At 42.1% G+C, this 17,843-nt stretch overlaps 1 protein-coding gene across 1 annotated transcript; it reads right to left on the bottom strand.

The window, feature by feature from the left end:
* Positions 1-3,673: 3,673 nt before the first annotated feature.
* On the bottom strand, positions 3,674-15,365 carry LOC146615357 (DENN domain-containing protein 2A-like). Its single transcript, XM_085376840.1, has 19 exons — positions 15,301-15,365; positions 13,087-14,217; positions 12,905-12,996; positions 12,423-12,517; positions 12,115-12,327; positions 11,397-11,490; positions 11,261-11,311; positions 10,971-11,167; positions 10,744-10,853; positions 10,484-10,553; positions 10,102-10,179; positions 8,321-8,461; positions 7,655-7,803; positions 6,899-7,076; positions 6,764-6,805; positions 6,072-6,180; positions 5,407-5,676; positions 4,780-4,866; positions 3,674-3,855 (listed from the first exon to the last, which is right to left on the bottom strand). The coding sequence occupies exons 1-19, from the start codon at positions 15,357-15,359 to the stop codon at positions 3,824-3,826; spliced, it is 3,198 nt and encodes a 1,065-aa protein (XP_085232966.1). The 5' UTR covers positions 15,360-15,365; the 3' UTR covers positions 3,674-3,823.
* Between the last annotated feature and the right edge of the window lie 2,478 nt (positions 15,366-17,843).

Below are 17,843 nucleotides of genomic sequence, written 5' to 3'. Positions count from 1 at the left end.
AATCATGTAAATAGCAGAGGCAGCCTCAAGAGAGTTGCGAACACTGGTTTTCAAGCCTCGAAATGAGGTCGGCGTATCTCTGAAGAGATTTTCCAGTTGAAATAGCTGCTGGTTTTAATGGGCCATGATATTTGTATGATTTTATTTCTGCTGAGAATAATGAGCCTACCTGCAGGCTTACATTGTATTGCCAAGCTGAGCTTTGCAGCAGGTAGCTGTGCTCAAGTCAGGGTACCACTGTGTAGCATCTCTTAAAGGTGGAATGCAGTTAGGTATTAGGCACCCGTGAAAGGGACTTAGCGAGAATTATCGAAGTTTCAACAAGCTATTGTTGCCTCTAAGTGCCAAATAAGAGTCCTCTCTCGCTGACTGAAAACACATGACATTTGTGTTTTCAGTGGGAGATATTCCACTGGGAGGTTTGCTGTGGAAATACACCAGTGCAGGATGTAAGGCTTCGGGGGTCAACCCCTGCTGACTGGAATTAATCGGAACCATAATTACCTCCTCGCTAACGAGCTGGTTGTCCTGAACCGCAGCCAGGTGTTAAGCAGGAAACAGTATGTGATACATTGGGTTTGGGGTTCACCCCTCTCTACACACACAAGCGCACACAGACACACACACATACTCATAACTCCAAGAACCTGAGTGGGTTGAGCAAACATTCCAGCCGCTGTCCGTGCTCTTCTCTCACCACATCCATTCATCTTCCTGAGATGACTCCTGTCCCACAGCACAGCAGCCTTCCCACCTTGGGAGCCAGATAGGAAGTTGTGGTATGATTTTCACATTTGTTACTCTGTGACAGCCCGACTGAACATGTGTATTCAGGGAACACGTGTTTTTATTGCCCCCACAGCCCTGTCAGAAGCGCTTAACTATCCCTTCATCGTCTCTCATCTCCATGTTCAAATTGTGTATTTGTATTGACTTTGAACTGGATCTTATATAATGTTGTTGATTAAATGTGACTTTGTATTTTTCTAAAATATTTTCATGTCAACAGGAAAGCAGGACTGCAGGGCGCCCTCTGGTGCAGCAAACTTTGCAATAACAAAACTCATAGCTTGCTTTAAGGTGTTTCTTCCGTTTCTTTTTAATCTTTGAAATTTCAAAAAGCTAAATCACTGAAATTTTGGCTGGGTTCTAAAATGGGCAATAGAGGCCAAAAACAGTTTTGGCCTCTATTGCCCTCTAACAGAATCTCATTAACCTCCTTCCAGCTGAGCTGATGGTGCCAGTTGCTCATTTCAGGACCGACCGTCCATTTAGTAAATTATGGTCATTCTAAGGGTTAGATGGGAGCATTATATAGGATAGGCTACTAATTTGTGTTTGCCAGGTCATCAGCCAATGATTATATGGTTTCGCATTCATGTCTGCTCCTTATCTACACCCAGTTTCAAAACCCTAAGATTATGTCAAAAATGTTTATCTCAAGCCTTCACAATGGGATTTCACCAAACAACAGGTGATGTCACTGTAGTTTCTCAAAGTTAACCTATGAGGAATTGCAGTTTTTGGCACTTTTGTACTCTACACTTCAGCCCCAAAGGCTGATTGGCAAGTACTGAAGTAAATGTGAACCGTGTGGGTTTTAAAGTCTGGTGTGTCTGTTTACAGTTTTTTCTGATTGCTTAAGCACATGTTATGTAACTATTGGCTAATTTAGCAAAACTCTACACACAAATAAAACAACCTGTCACCCAATTATCCAAACATTTTAGTTCTCTTGCAAAAGCAAACACAGCTAGATTAACTCTTCACACCTTTGTAAAAATGGTGTTTCCGTATCAAACAGTACACACAAGCCATCATCTACTAAGCACACAATGCGCCAACTGCACACCGATGGTATGAATACAAAACACATCTGGCGTTTGCCTTCCCTGTGCACAAGGTAGGCTATGTCAGTTTGAGCTCATACTTCTGTCATAGATCCATAAGCATGGAGGGATCCAAACTTCAAGTACTGGTGTTTAGTCAAACACATCAAAACAAACACAAGTGTTTATTTCCAAGTATAGGATTATTTGCAATCGCCATAATGACTATATGGGTTACGTGGTCTGCAGTGAACATGCTTCCTCTGCCCCCTCCTCGTCTTCCTCTTGCTCCTCCTTGTCCTTGTCGTCCTCTTCATCCTACTTCTTCACCTCCACGTCCTCTTCCTCGGCCTCCTCTACTTCTCACTCTTTCTGCTCCCACCATTGTACTCCGCACACACAGCTTACCTGTATTATAGTGCTTAGGCTGATTGCAAAGTGAACGAATTATCTAAGAAAGTTTTCACATGTGAAAGTGTGCCAGACAGTTGGCAAATTAGTGTTAATGATAGCCATACATGTGTATACTTTTGCTAGGAGTGTGTTGGAAATTTGGAAATTGAGTGTTGTGCAGTGAATTGTGCCTACAGTCTTGCAAAGTGTGTGTTACAAAATTGCAAACTGAGTGCAAAGCAGTTTTTGTGCTTTTAGTTTTGCACACTCAGTGAGTGGTTTTGCTATACGTCTGACTAGTTTTAGAAATTGTGCTACAGGAATCACAGTTAGTGTTTAGGCATTCGGTAAAAACTGTAATATAGATTTTGCACTTTGGCCATCTGTGTTTAGAATCAGCAAGTGTGTCAGCGAGCCTGTGTGTGAACTTGCCATTTACAAGGTAACAGGTTAGGGGCTCTCAGGCGTGCCCAACAGGCAAGGACTGAACATACCATCCCTAAGACAATACGCTACTATGCTCTGCTCTGCACCTGTGTTATGTTTTCCTGCTGACAAAGATGTTTCCTCTTTGTGGGCTGAGGATCTGCTTTGTTTCCATGACTCAGAGACTAAAATAGTAAAGCTGCCACCAACCCTGAACCAAGGCTCTTTGTAGTAAAAGAAGAAAAAGAAAAGAAAGAAAGAAAAGGAAAGAACCAAATACCTTCAAACATACAAACACATCAGCCAGTAGTTAGGGAACTGGTGGCATGTGGATTACTCATGTTATAAAACTGGCACACAAATGATGAGTGAGTGCAATTCCCTCGGCTTTGATTCTCTTGTTCCCAGCGTGTAACAAACGGAAATTGTAAAATTTGCACCGTGTCATTGGATACATCTTGTATTTACCATAAAGTAAGCTCATCATTTGAAAATGTGCAAACTGGAGGAGGAAGAGAGAGAAAAGACATTTACAAAAATGGCACTGAGAATCTAAACATGTAATGCAACGGTTGTATGACATATTGCCATTTGCTTTGATGGCAACGAAAAAAATATGACAGCATCGAGACAAGAAATCACCACAGCATAGCCAGAGGATATTTATTCAAAGTGCATGTGATGTTGTCATGTTATGAATAAAAGAAAACTGAAATGCTATTTGGTGTAACTTTGTGGTCAGTCACTGTCAAAATATGTCTGAACAGCAAAAATATACTACTGCCCCCTGGTGGATTTAAAAGATTACTGCGAACGCTTCTTTCACTTTAACTTATATTCAAATCCAGACTACCACTCTTACTACTAATCAGTCTATTTATTTCCCATTAATCCAGGTTAATTCCTCAGCCATATGTAGCTCACAGCAACACACCAAACACAAAACCAGACATGCATAAACTGATGATGTCTGAAGAATCCTGTTATAAAAAGGATCAACAAGGTTTTTCATCTGTGTGACATGCAGCAGCATTTTTCCCTTGGCAGGATTAATTTGTTTGCAAAATCCCTCGTTCAGTGACATAAATCAGGATGAACAAAATTTGGTTGTGTTTTTCTTTGTTACATTAGTAGTTCTTCAAGACTTTCCTGGTTTCAGTGCTTTATTTGTTGTATTATTTCTTTGAAAGAAATTTCATTTTGTTTCCTGGAACAAAAAAAAGACACACACACAAAGTGACCAAAAGTGAGAATGAGCCCAAAACAATATTTTCCTCAAAAAAATTAAAGGAACAATTTGAAAGGTAATGTGGAATAAATGCATGCCATATCTTTGATCAAAATAAAAAGTATCAACCTACAGAGGGCTGCATTCAAAGAGATTTCAAAAATCAAATTGGAAAAAATGATGCAGCAGGTTTGTCCATTTTACTAAAATTTCATTAATCAACTCAAAATAGTAGTCAGTAGCTTATATGGTGCCTATGTGCTTGTATGCATGCCTGACAGCGTTGGGGCATGCTCTAGATGGTGTCCTGGAGGATCTCCTCCTAGGTCTGGACCATGGCACCACAGAGCTCCTAGATGTGGGAATCTGCCAATGGTATCATGGTATCATATCTGCATACTCTGACCACATTAGGCTGGACTCACTGCACCAATGTAATGTCTGACAACGGGTGTAAGGATTTCATCCCAATACCTAATGGCAGTCAGAGTGTCATTGCCTATATGTCAGTCCTACTGATAGATTAAGAGCCATTCTAGAGTAAAGCCTGTCTGCTATATTCTCCTCCATGCTCTTAAGACTGTGCAGGGAGACACAACAAACCTGGCAATGGCACGTATTGATGTGCCATCCTGGAGTAGTTGGACTATCTGTGCAACCTCTGTAGGGTCCAGGTATCACCTCATTAGTGACACTGACCCTAGCCAAATACAAAACTAGTGAAAAAAAGTCACCCTGTTGTTAATTTCACCAAAGCAACTGAAACTGTTTAACAACCCCCTCTGCTACTTAACTGACCAAATCAATATCCCAAAGGTTTCACTGACTTGATGTTACACACTCCTTAAGAAGAGTTCCTTTAATTTTTTTTGAGCAGTGTATATAAAGCAGTTGTTTCCTTACCCAAGCCTTTGAGAAACCTGTTAACCCTCCTATGTTCATTATCATGGATAGAATCCAGATACTCCTGCACTCTCACTTCAAACAGTCCTGGTGAGATTAAAAGAAGCAAAACAAAAACAATCATGAAGAGCTAGAAGAACCCATCACCCATACCCATTAAATTTATCCATCCTGTCTGTAAAAGTCACCAGTCACTTATGGCCAATCTAGAGTCACCAGTTATTCTAATTATGATGTCTTTGGACTGGAAGATGATGTAGTACTTGGAGAGAACTGGAGAAAGTGCAAACTCCACACAGAAAGGCCCCAGATGAGGAGTTCTAGACCTCAGGCAGTCGTTGGCTGCAAAAGGATTCTGACCCAAGTATAAAAAATCTTTTGATTTAAAATGATATTACTTTGACCAATTACTTTTGAGCCTTTGAAAATGGGGGATAAAACAACTCAAAGTGCTCTCAAGGCTTTACTATGAGGTATTACAGAGAAAACCCCAACAATCAGATGAGCCCCTATGAGCATACACTTGGCAACAGTGGGAAGGAAAAACTCCCTTTCAACAGGAAGAAACCTCTGGGAAAAAACACACTTTGAGACAAAATTCCTGTTCTTTCTGCTGTGCCTCTGTACCTCTGAGAGCCTGCCTATGAAGCTCCCTCTCCTGGATGAACCAGCCAAACATCTGCGTCTCCATGAAGATCTCCAAGAAGCGGCGCACGGTTTTGGATGGGATGGCTTTGCGAAAACCCTCTCGCTGAAAGAAGGACGAGGCAGGGGAGGAGGATGAAGAGGAGTAGCCGTCCTCCCTTTCGCCGGTGATGAAGAGAGGATAGTGGCCTACCAGCTCCACAAAGAATCGAACAAAGGCCTCGGACACAATGGTGCTAAGATGGCCTGAGTCTGGAGACGGGATGTTAGACGTGGTAATATAAAACATAACAAAGTCGACTTGCTGATCAACCATTTACATAATGTTCAAAAAGATGTTTACAGAAATTTTTATCTTCTAGTTAGTCTTTCTATCCCTTTACCCCAGTATGAATTATTTCATGACATTCCAAATTATTAGGGGATCAAGTCTTTGAACTACAGTGACTACTGACTTTTTCTCTGGCACCAACTAAAACCTGGTGGTAAACATGGTAAATATACAGCAGATCCACATTAAAGCACATAAGCGTTGTCACCACAACCATGTTTGTGTTCTAGGTTTAACCATAAAGAAGCCTCAAAGCCACCAAAGAAGCCTCTATGACACTGTAGAGTCATAGAAAAAAGTCCTCAGTTTGACTCACCGCTGCTTGTATCTCCTCCTCGCTCATTAGCAAGCTCTCTTCGCCTCTCCAGAACGTTCTCCAGAGCCGTCTGAAGCTTAGGTGGCAGGATGGAGTCTTCATCGTCCAACTAAATGTGAGATAACAGGAAAGAAAATGTATTCATAAACCATAGATAGGTAGATGTAACCTTAGAAACGTTATGAAAGATAAATATAGCCTCTAGATCTCAAAAAAGTGAAGTCAATACAAAAAGTGCTGTAAACTTTCTCTTGCTGCAAAAGCACTTACGTTATGGTATAACTACCTTTGATTTCTTTGCTCTATGACTAGCTAAGAACAGTTATGGAAACTTTCTGTCACTGAAAAAACAAACATTTTTTTGTCGCCCAGAAGTCAAAGTTTCAGGTTATTATCTTAAAATCTCAACTTACTAACTCAGACTTCTGTGAATATAACTAGAAGTTTTAACTTCTGGGTGACAGAAAGCACCTTTTTTTTCCAGTGCTGGAAGCAGGCTTCTATAAGAAGTCACATACGCACTGACCATTTGAAAAACAATACACATTTAAGGCTTTTTTTTAATTTTTCTTTGGCTACAACGCTTTTTTTTTTTTTGAGAAAGTCTGGGTGAGGCTGAAACAATTTCATCTACACAGATACAGAGTGTGACAAACCATAAACACACACACACGCCTTTAAAAATATCTGACCTGTCTGAGAAATCGACTATTCCCAAGATCCACAACCAGAACCTGTACACAGAAAAAAGGTTATTTCTCTGCACAGCAGCTCATAAGTAATGTATTCCTATATGATTGCAGTGACACTTGTATTACTCCTCTGACCTCCTCCAGGGGCAGCTCAGTGAGTTGGGGCAGGGAGCTGGACAGCAGGCCCACGATGAAAGGGGTTGGTGTGCAGACGATGTCGAGCATAGCTGAGGGCAGCACTGGGATGTAAGTGTGCTGCCATACAAAGGGGTAGAGCAATGCCACGACTGCATGACAGCATTGGGAAAGAGTACTAAAGGAGGGAGCAGAGAACACAACAGTGGAACATTATTAAATTGAGCTTTTAATGAATTTTAATTTAAAAAACAAAACAAAACTGACTTTCCCTTTTAGTCTATATGAGACAAAGGAGAGAATTATCAGTTATTCTCACCGCATGAGGGCACCACAGTCTAAATAGAGACTAGCCATTCTCTAATGTAATACCATTGCCCTGAGAGAAAACCAAGCCTACAGAATTCTTTCATTTACATCACTGCACTTTGCATTCCTGTCTTCTACTACTGTGGCTGATCTTTCTGACTCCCAGTGGCTTTCAGCAGAGCAAACAAACCAGTCCCAACACGTCAACAACTCAGCTGGCCTTAGCTCTCTGGTATGTTCCCTAAATAAAACTGGGACTGCCTTAAATTTATTTAAAATTGTGAGTCTAGACCACCCACATATCCTGTAACTTTATCGTAAAACACCCCTGCTGCTTTCAACTAATATTTGCCATTTTCATAACTGCATAAACAGTACAGCTTCATATATAGCTGGAAGATATGGATTTTGGTGTACAGACAATATGGCTTAAATGAAGGGACAAACCTGAGCTTGTCTGCTGTGAAGATGACTCGCCTCTCTAGCAGCAGAGAGCCAAAAACCCTGAGAAGCAGGCGCAGACTCAAGCAGGAGAACAGACATTCAAAATCCACATGCTCCAGGCGTGAGTCAGAGGGTCGACAGAGCTCCATCACCTAAAAGATTTGATCCTGTCAGCTTACTCAATGTAACACCAAAGTTGTGTCTGATGGACTGACAAATCCATTCCATCATTCGGTTCTAAATATGTTCATTTCAAGTCATTTTAATCTGGATCTGAACTACTTTCAGCTCTAGTTATGGTTAGCGAACTGTATAAGCTGTTCATCCACAACTGCTAGGCAAAAATGCAAAAACATTTAGCCAGCAAATATTTTGTCAAATCTTTACATGTGTAGGAAAAAATGTAGTAAAAGTTCCAAATTACTGGGTGTCAATAAAGGTTTCATTTTTTTGCAGTGTTTTTTTAGATGAAAGAAACAAAACTGGATGAATTTTGTATAGTGAGATTTAAATTTCAAAATCTGGTCAAAAAAAATGGCAATGTTCTTAGCAGTTTATTTGATTTATGCTTAGGATTCCAAATAAAAAGACATTTTTAACTATTTTATCTGACTTTTTCTTACAGTTTGTTACTTTTTTGGGGGGTGGGGGGGTTCCACTGTCGCTCACCTCAGTGCCTGAACCAGGAAGAAAAGTTTTGATGGTGATGGTTTTCCTAGGAGCTGGAAACTGGGCCTCCATGATGGCTCTCATGAAAGGCTGGACCAAGGCAGGAGACAGAGCCCTGCGCCTCTCCACCTCATCCAGCACCTAGAATGCGTGCATATAAAACAAGCTTAATTTCATTTGTAATCTGTACTCCCCAAATTCCACCAACATATTAAGTTTCCTTAATCTAACCACCACTCTCTGCTCCTCATCCCTGCTTACACCCTGCTCAGGAAACAAACCCCTTGAAGCACCCAGGTCATTAAATGTGGCCAGATGATCCTCCAGCCACAGGACTGTTTTGACAGACTGGTCCATCTTTGAACAGCAGGACATGGAGACCTTTACTCAGTCTGTCCCTTTCTACAGTAAGTGCTGCGTAGAGAATGTGACAGTGACCAAAACCATCTGGGTTTTTCCTAACTAAAAAACCTTGGATGATGAGTGACGTACAGGCTCTGATCAAACTGATCAGACATGGTTCTGGATAGTAAGACTACACACCTTTGGAGCAGGAGTCACAAGTTCGATTCCCACCCGCTATCCAGTAAGGGTCCTGGCTAGACCCGCCATGCTAAAAAAAAAACCCCCAAAAAACAAGCCCTGGAATGCTGCAGCTCAGACACAAGCATTTCACTACATTGTGTATGTGACAAATAAAGGTTGTTTATTGGTGTCACTCAGTATCAGATCCCCGCAAGGCTGCCCTCTCAGCCCCCTACTCTGCACCAACCCATCTAACCATTGTTATTGTCAAGTATGCTGATGAGACCACTGTGGTTGGGCTCATATTTGATGGAGATGAGACAGTGTATAGGGCGTAGGTAGAGAACTTGTCCCGCTGGTGCTCAGAAAATTACCCAAAGCTGAACATCCTTAAAACAAAAGAACTCATGATGGACTTCAGGAGGCACAGGCAGGTCCACCACCCTCTCATCTTAAGTGGAGAACATGTGGAATCTGTCTCCACCTTCATTTCCAGGCACCCACATCTCCACCGATCTCACCTGGACCCACAACACCAACGCCCCTTAAAGAAAGCCCCGCAGCGGCTGCACTTCCTCCGTGTCCTGAGGAAGAATAACTGGGACCAGAAGCTGCTGCTGGCCTTCTAACGCTCCTCGGTGGAGAGGGTGCTCTCCTACTGCCTGGGTGTTTGGTATGAAGGGGTCACTACTGAGAATAGGAAGGCTGCACAGAGGATAATTAACACCACCCAAAAAAAAAAAAAATCAGTGGCTGCCCTCTGTCACCCCCTCTCCCAGCAAAACCAGAGCCATCATAGGTAATCCCTTGCACCCCGCCCACCACCTGTTTGACCTGCTGCAACCTGGTCAGTGCCTCGGGTCAATCAGGTCGCACACCTCCAGACTCACAAACAGCTTCTTTCCCTGGGCCATTCAGACTGTTAACAAGCACTATCCCCCCACACCCCACCCCTGCCCACTCACAATATTAATCTGCGCCATGGTCTGAGTAACCCTCATCACTCAGGCCACTCGCATACAGACTCTTCCACTATTTCCAAGCACTTTGTCTCCAATGTGTCCCTTTCTCTTTTTTTGTATATATCCCTTTTGACTGTATATATTTGTCCTGTTTGTTATTTATTCCCGGTGTCTTACTATCTATACATTATTCCTACACAGTTGGTGTGGAGTGCCCATAATTTTGTTGTACATGGACATGGACAATGACAATATAGGGTAATAAAGGATGCTATCTGCGGAGGAGTGATTTACCTTGGAGAACAAGTTGAAGCAGCCAAGATGGCTGACAATACAATAGACCTCTGGCAGACGTTTGCCTTTTCCACTAGGCTGTGAGAAAAAGATGAAAATATGACACATAATACTCACTAGTGTACTCCTAGACATGAGGACAGACTAGTATATAAATCAACAGTATTGCAATACACGCACTCCTCCTACAGAAATGCATAAGCAGAAACACATGCGCACCCGCACATACACAGTTCCCAGTCTCACACATTTCCGCCCAGAGTCTGAGATGGGCTGTTTTCCCACAGGCGCAGGCACACTATTCTGGTATGCTTATTTACTCAGCCGTCATTGTGGTATTTAGCTACTTCCTGTTCGGTGACGGCACACGATTTCTATTTACCAGTAAACGCCGGCAGTATCCAAACCTTCGGCTCCCATCCACTCCAGTCAAAACAAATGAGAACATCTCACTGCGAGGGAAGAGCCATGACAAAAATATAATTAGTGTATTTTTACTTTTCAAAGAGAAAATACACATATACTGTAAAAGTCAACACTATTAATGAAATTGATAGTGTTTCCCGTGGTATAAAGAGTTGAATTTTCAGTGTTTATTATATTGAGATAAGTGTGTCGCCCTGTTCATTTCACACTCCTCACCTTGGGTATCTCTCCACCGGCTCCCAGTCTTTAGCATCAGGAAAGCAGAACTGAGGAATGATCCTCAGTTGATCCTCCGTCTCCCTCATGAACTTGAAGGTTCGCTCCAGCTGCAGTTAAAATGAGGTGAGAGATTTAAGATCAGTTACCACTTCTTGCATTTCTTCTTTTTTAATGTATTTGGTCTTAAATTAAACTACTACAAAAATGAGACATGATTCAAGGACCTTAGGAGGGAACTGCTGTGTGACCTCTGGTAGATAGTGCGCTCCAGCCTTTGATTTCTGCAGCGACACAACCAGGAAATATTCAAAAAGTTTGCGCTGATGGAGCTCCTGTTCGAGTGAGTGTCTTCTGGTGTGGACCTGAGCCTGGCTCGGCTGGCTCAGTATAGACTTCACCGACACGAGACGCTGGCGGTGAGCTGGAAGAAAGGATGTAAGCCAGAGCACTATTATACACCTCAGTGTGAAAAATAAAGAAACAATGACAGATAAATGAATAATTGAAACCCTACCTTTTGCTCTTTCTTCAATTTCACTCTCAGAGTCACTGTTCTCATCTGTTACTGTAAATTAAAACCCAAAAATACAAACTTACTAGACAGTAAAATAAATATTACAATCAATTTTCATTCCTTTTAACACTGTCACCTCTGCCCGAGCTTGTCTCAGCATAATGATAGATCCTTCTGAGATGCTTTTTCCTGGACCGAGTTTCAAATATGCTGTTGATCCTGAGTACAACCTGTCCAAAGGAATAAATAAAAATATGTCTCAGTGCCAGTAAATACTACTGCGTGATATCTGTGTGCAAAGAGGCTGTATCTGATGTATAGGAAAATATCCAAAAACGGAGGCAGTTAGGATTGGAGTTGAGGGTTATGGTTATGGTGTGTGGTGTGATGATGTTTCCATGTCACAAACTTATGACATGATTGGTCCCTTGCAGAAGCTGGATCAACATTTATTTTGATTATCCAGGAACAACACCAACACAGTGATACCTAATCTAATGCAACGTTCCATTTGCTTCGGAAATCAGAACTGGGAGCAAAGTCACCCCCGACTTCAGTACATTCCAGTAGGAAAGTTGAAAAAGTGAGGAAAGGATTATTTTTGCTCTTAAGCGAGGTACAACTACTAATCCATCACTAGCAAAACAGTGCAGTGCTTGTTTTCTCCAATTAAAAACACTAAATCAGTGCCCAGCTGTTGTCATTCCAGTAAAAAACTAGCACTAACCATGCAAATTAGTCTTAAATAGTATGTGCTTAATAATTTGCCAGGGTTAATAAAAGAAACCGACTGTTCAAAATGGATGTGATAAGATTCTGCAGCAAAAAAAAAAAAAACATGCACAAACACAGACCGTCGGTATTCTCCGGCAGGTGCGGCCATAGGAATCCCCGGGCAGCCAGGAGGCTTGTTCAGGTCCGGTGGGGGTAGATGGAGGGCTGAGCTGGGGTGGAGATGAAACACCTCTACTGCTTCCAGTGCTATGGATCTGCTGGTTGGTTCTCCGCATGTCCAGCAGCTTAAAGCTTCTGCCTGAATTCTGCCTGAAGAACCCTGGTCTGGAGGCCTATGGACAGAAAATAAATAAATAATAATAACCATAATTATTTCTAACTACTGAAACCAAGTAGTTGCTGTTTCAAGTTCAGGGTATACTTTAACCTTAGCAGTGTCAGCACCAGGAGAGGAAGGTAAAGACTGCTGGGAGCATTGGCTCTCCAACTCTATATCCTCATACGGGTTCTCATTTGACGAGTCTGCAGAAAAACCAGAAGTAACGCATTTGACGCAAGTTTTCAAGCATGTCTGATAATTGTGCACAAAGTTAACATTATTCAGTATTTTACAGTGAAGCAGGGCTGCAGTCCTGCCATGACACTTTGGACTTAATTTCTGATGCAGTAAAAGTGGTAAAGTAGTTTACCTGGCAGTTTTGAGGAGGGGTTTTTTTTTTTTTAACACGTTTAACAAAAATTGTACTCATACTTGATTGTTTTCTGCTGAATACTGTATCTGCATGTTACAATTAGCATGTAGAAGAGGAAAAAACTCAGCTCTGGAATCAACTGCATCCCATCTAACTACACTTCCACTACAATTTGCTCATAAAGGTATTCAATGGATAATGCAGGTTGGTGTCTGACCCAGGATGTCTTCATAGTGATGTTCCTGAGACAGCGAGCGAGAGAAGAGCAGACCATTTGACCCCGCAAGGTCTTCGAACTCAAAGGATCTCCTGTCATCATGAGATGAAAGCATGAGTTAATACATTACATACAGCTGGCATAACTTCACCAAGCAAATAATCTTTCTAATCCATGGATACCTGTTGAAGCTGTCCCGGACTCTCTCACCTCTGGGTCTTCCGTAGATGCCAGAGGGAGGTTTCAAGGAAGTTTTCGAAGCTACTGACGGTAGTGGCGGGAGGTTCCTCTGCCCTCTGCCTTGCCTCCTTCCCAGGGAGGCAGTAGCTGGGTGCTGGAAGGTTCGTTGGGGTTTAGGGACGGGGTTGATGGGGGGTGCACCTGGCTCGGTGTACACATTTTCATGCTGCTCCTTCTTTTCTTTGGTCCCAGATCTTGCAACTGTGCTTCTTTGAGCTAAAGCTTCAGATTCGTTTTTCCTCACCTCCAGTTGCTTGTCCTTGCTCGGTGGGCTGAAGTAGTTTCCAAGCTCTGGGGGCATTTTTCCATGGTTCCCCCCCATAGCCTCCAGCTTTTTAAAAAGACTGAATACAGCTCTCTTCTCATGACTCGTCTGTTCTGCTGCTCTCCTGTCAATGCTTTTTTTCAGGGTTCCCACCTGCTGTTTATCTGTTGATGTAGGCGAACAGGGCCTTGAATCCCCAAGTTTTTCTACATTCTCTTTCTCGTGTTCTTGTTTTTCTTTGTGAACTACAACTCTTTTACAGTCTTCCTTTACTTGGTTGCTACCAGGCTTACTGATATTGAATGCTCCTCTTTGCTGTTTTGTGGGTTCAACCGGTGAACAAGGCCTGGAATCTCCATTTTTTCCTACACTTTCTTTCCTAAGATCCTGCTTTTCCTTATGGGCTACTTTTGTGCAACTTTCTGCACTTTGCTTGTCTTCTATACATTTATTGTTGCTTTTTGGCAGCCAGTCTGTCCTTTTTACACCGCTACTTTGGCCCACGTTATCCGAGGTTAGAGATGAATGAGTGGGTTCCTTGCCCTCCCATAGTGAAATCTTGTCCCTGATGCTGCAGCCATTTGATCTGGGCAGCTTGACTCCTACTAAGAGAGCATTGTCATTGCTCTGAGGGTCAAAGCTCGACCTCCTGTGGGCCATCATGGATGATTCTTCCTTCTGGTTAATGAGGTTTTCCAGTGGGGTAAAGGGGTGTTTTAGTGTTCCCTCTCTTCTGTGCTCACCTCCCTTGTTTTCTACTGAAGTGAAACAGAAACCACTTTCCCCCACCGGAGAGCCCCTCTTTAGCCTAAAAATAAAAATAGGAAATCATTTTAGAAATGCTTGAAATATAAAAGCAAATCGCACATTATCACATGACGCAATGATAACTTCCGGGTAAATCGAACAACCCAAAATGTCTCTTGCACTGGCTGCTGCACTCTGCAAGTTTTATGTCATTTTTTTCAACCACATGTGGGTGTTTACATACAGTTTATGCATGTCATATATTGTAATGATTGTGTGAATGCGCTGCGACAGACTGGCGACCTGTCCAGGGTGTACCCTGCCTAGGCTCCAGCGCCCCAGTGGACCCTGAAAAGGATAAGCAGAAGCAAATGTATGGATAGATGGCTTGTGTGAACGTATTTCACGTCGCCACGGCCAGCAGGAATAGAAACCATAGAAAAGAATGGCTTTCAGAGCACAGTTGTGGTTTTGTCCCCTAGTGTGTGGAAAAAACCCTCAGCTATGATGCAAAATTGAAGCATCTGCAATAAAGTCAAATAAATATACTTTTCCACTTGGAAGAACAAAGAAAATATAAAGCGAACTGGAGGCTTGGGTAAATCCGTCGAACATAGTCTACCATCTCCAGCTCGGGTCTCCTGGAATAACACGTTAACATTTATTTGGATTTTTTTTTAATGCATACTTTTCCACATTCCCAAATTCAATCAGAAAAATTGAAAATAAATGGAATACCAATTAAAGAATAACCTACTGCTAGCAGAGTTCCCTGAACTTCCCAGTATGGTCACAGTGACTGCCAGCTAGGGGACATTCAGTCTTTTTCTGGACAGTGGGAAAATCCATCCTGAGAGTAAATGCCAGAGGACAAGCCTATGACCGAGCATCTTCTCATCGGCCTCGCTAAATAAACACATGCTTGGATTGGAGCCCATTTCATCAAACTGTTATGTTTTAATAAATAAACGGGAGGAAATGGGAAGCCTTAAGTTGAAAGACCTTTTCTGACTTTCCCTTAATGGATGTAATGATTAAAGGGCAGCCTAACAGGGTTTCTTATTTTCTCAGGGCTCAGGGAGAAATTTGTGAAGGCCCGTGTCCTATTTTAATGCCTCACTGGTAAACCTGGTCAGATACAAACCTGTTGATAGATGAGTTGATGTAATCTTGCTTTGTTTTCATTCTCTCAGCGGCCTCCATGATCACTGCACACCTGGGAGAGAGAGAAAGAGAGACATAGAAGCAACTTCTGTCAGCATCTTCTCTGATTTTGCTTGTTCGTTGAATTGCACATTAGCGGTTGTTGTGGTTTTGCTCCCACTGACAATAGCTATCCGGCTTTACACTGTTATATAGTCTTCACATTGCATTTTTAGTAGATTAAACATTAAGCTGGTAAACTTCAGCATTCGGGCCACAGGACAGCTGGGCAAAATCAAAGAAACCATGACAGCCAGAGACTCAAGTGCAACTCCCCGAAGTAGTTCATCACACTAACTAACACTTCATTCAGCAGTCATTTAGGGCCTGCCTTTTCTTTCCTCTCCTTTAGTGTATTGTAGTATACTCGTTTTTCCACCACTTCCAAACATTTGACCCCTGCAGTGACAAAGCTGCTGTGCAAATTCTCGTACTTTCACATCTTCGAGGTCAATGTTCTTGTAGTTCAGCGTCCTCTAAAACAGGGCTTGGTGATTTCCCATATGTGAGGCCCCTGCCATCATTTGTTTATTGATATACACTCCAAATGATATGACAGATGTGCATAAGGACTACATACCACCCTTAAGGCTGTAGGGTAGCTGACTGGCTATAAAAAAAGCCATTTAGAGCTACACCATTTGCTAGAAGATACATCCTGGCAACAAGATACACAATACTAGTTAGAATTAGAAAAAGCACCACTTCAATCTTACTTTATTAGCAAACATACAATCAGTGGCCCCTTTAGGTACATGTTGCTTGTACCAGGCTGGATCCCTTTTTACCGTCATGGCCTTAATTCTTCACCGACAAGGTGCTGGAAACGTCCCTCAGAGATTTTGGCCAGGTACGCTGTGGTGTATAAATGATGCTCAGTTTAAAGTGTGGCTAGAAATATCCCCCAAATCACTACACCACCAGAACGAGCCTGAACTGTTGATCCAATGCAGTATGGATCCATGCTCTTATGTCTTCTGATACTACCAGCTCACTGTCACAGTAGAGGATTTTTCAGTTATCTTTTGTCCACTTTTGGTGAGCCTGTGTGTGAACTGTAACCTCAGTTTCCTGTTTTTAGCTAACAGGAGTGGCACCCGGTATGGTCTTCTGCTGCTGTATTCTGTATTCTGCATACCTTGACTGTAACACATGGTTATTTGTGGTAGTGTTGTCTTATTAAATTGAAGCAGTCGAGCCATTCTCCTCTGACCTCTGGCATCAACAAATGGATTTTTGCCCAGAGAACTGCTGCTCACTGCATACTTTCTCTTTGGTGTGTGGGAAAATATGAGCAGAACAGCAGTTTTGGAAGTACTTGACCTGACTTGATCTGGTATCAACAACCCTTTTACATTCAAAATTACTTAAATCACCTATCTTCCTCCTTCTGATGCTCAGTTTAAACTTCAGTAGGCTGTTTTGACCATGCCTAAATGGCCCAAATTGCTCTTATGTGACTGGCTGATGAGATATTTGTGTTAACAAGCAGTTCAGCAGGTGTGTCAAACAAAGCGTAGGAGTGTATATTTAGATACAGTGAAATTATATTCTGCAGTAATCTGTTTCTTCTGGCAAAGACAAACTCATGGGCACAGTGCATATTCTGCTGAAATCAGATCATTTCTAACATTATCTCCTTTCAAATTAAAACATTAAATCAGTTTCTTACCTCCTTTCGCTGCACAGTTTTCATGTGTTCATCAGTGGAATGGGAGCACAGTGCATCCCATGCTGCTATAACAGTATCCATTGGTATAACTTCCAAAACAGCTGTAGTGTGCAGTTTATATGCCCAGGTTCAAATAGATTTTCTAAGCCTTGAAACAATTCATCGACTGCTTATCTTAGTGAGCCTTGAAGACACAGTGCTGAACGTGCCCCCCTCTCCCTGCCTCGCCTCTAATCACCCTCTCTCTCCCCTCACCCTGGTTATGACTTCCTCCCTCTCTCTCTCTCTCTCGCACTCTCTCTTTCTTTACTGTTGATTCACTTAGAGCTGGCTTCAGAAACGAGCTGTGTACGAATGAATGGATGGATAGATGTCTCTTGATGCTAACTAAAACTATTTCATCCCATACTTTACATCCACAAGCTGTGTGGAAATTTGTGGAATGTGGGACAGACATCATCATATTACGGCTTTTCCCTCCAAATCTGAAATTCACTGGAATTGTTTTTCATTCCAGCTGCTCGTGCAGCTGCACAACCCCCCTCCAATGATTTCCAATGACGTTACGTTCACTGTCATACAGAAATTGATAGGAGAACATGTAAAAAAGGAAAATTCTACATTTGTTTGTACTTTTGACTGTCATTATGCAAATGTTTGATATAAATATTTATGGGAGTGTTTATTTACATTTGCTACATATAAGCGTGGATTTAAATCCTTCAACTTTTAAACTTCAAGTTTACTCACATCTTTTATCACCACACCCAACCGCGTACCACGTTGCTCTTGCACGTGAATGGACGTGAAGC

The sequence above is a fragment of the Diplotaxodon limnothrissa genome, linkage group LG17, assembly GCF_057381915.1.
Source record: "Diplotaxodon limnothrissa isolate DT_005_m linkage group LG17, D_limnothrissa_male_GT1.1, whole genome shotgun sequence".
Lineage (NCBI taxonomy): Eukaryota > Metazoa > Chordata > Actinopteri > Cichliformes > Cichlidae > Diplotaxodon > Diplotaxodon limnothrissa.
Note: the sequence above shows the minus strand (reverse complement) of the source record. Positions and strands in the feature narration are given on the sequence as shown.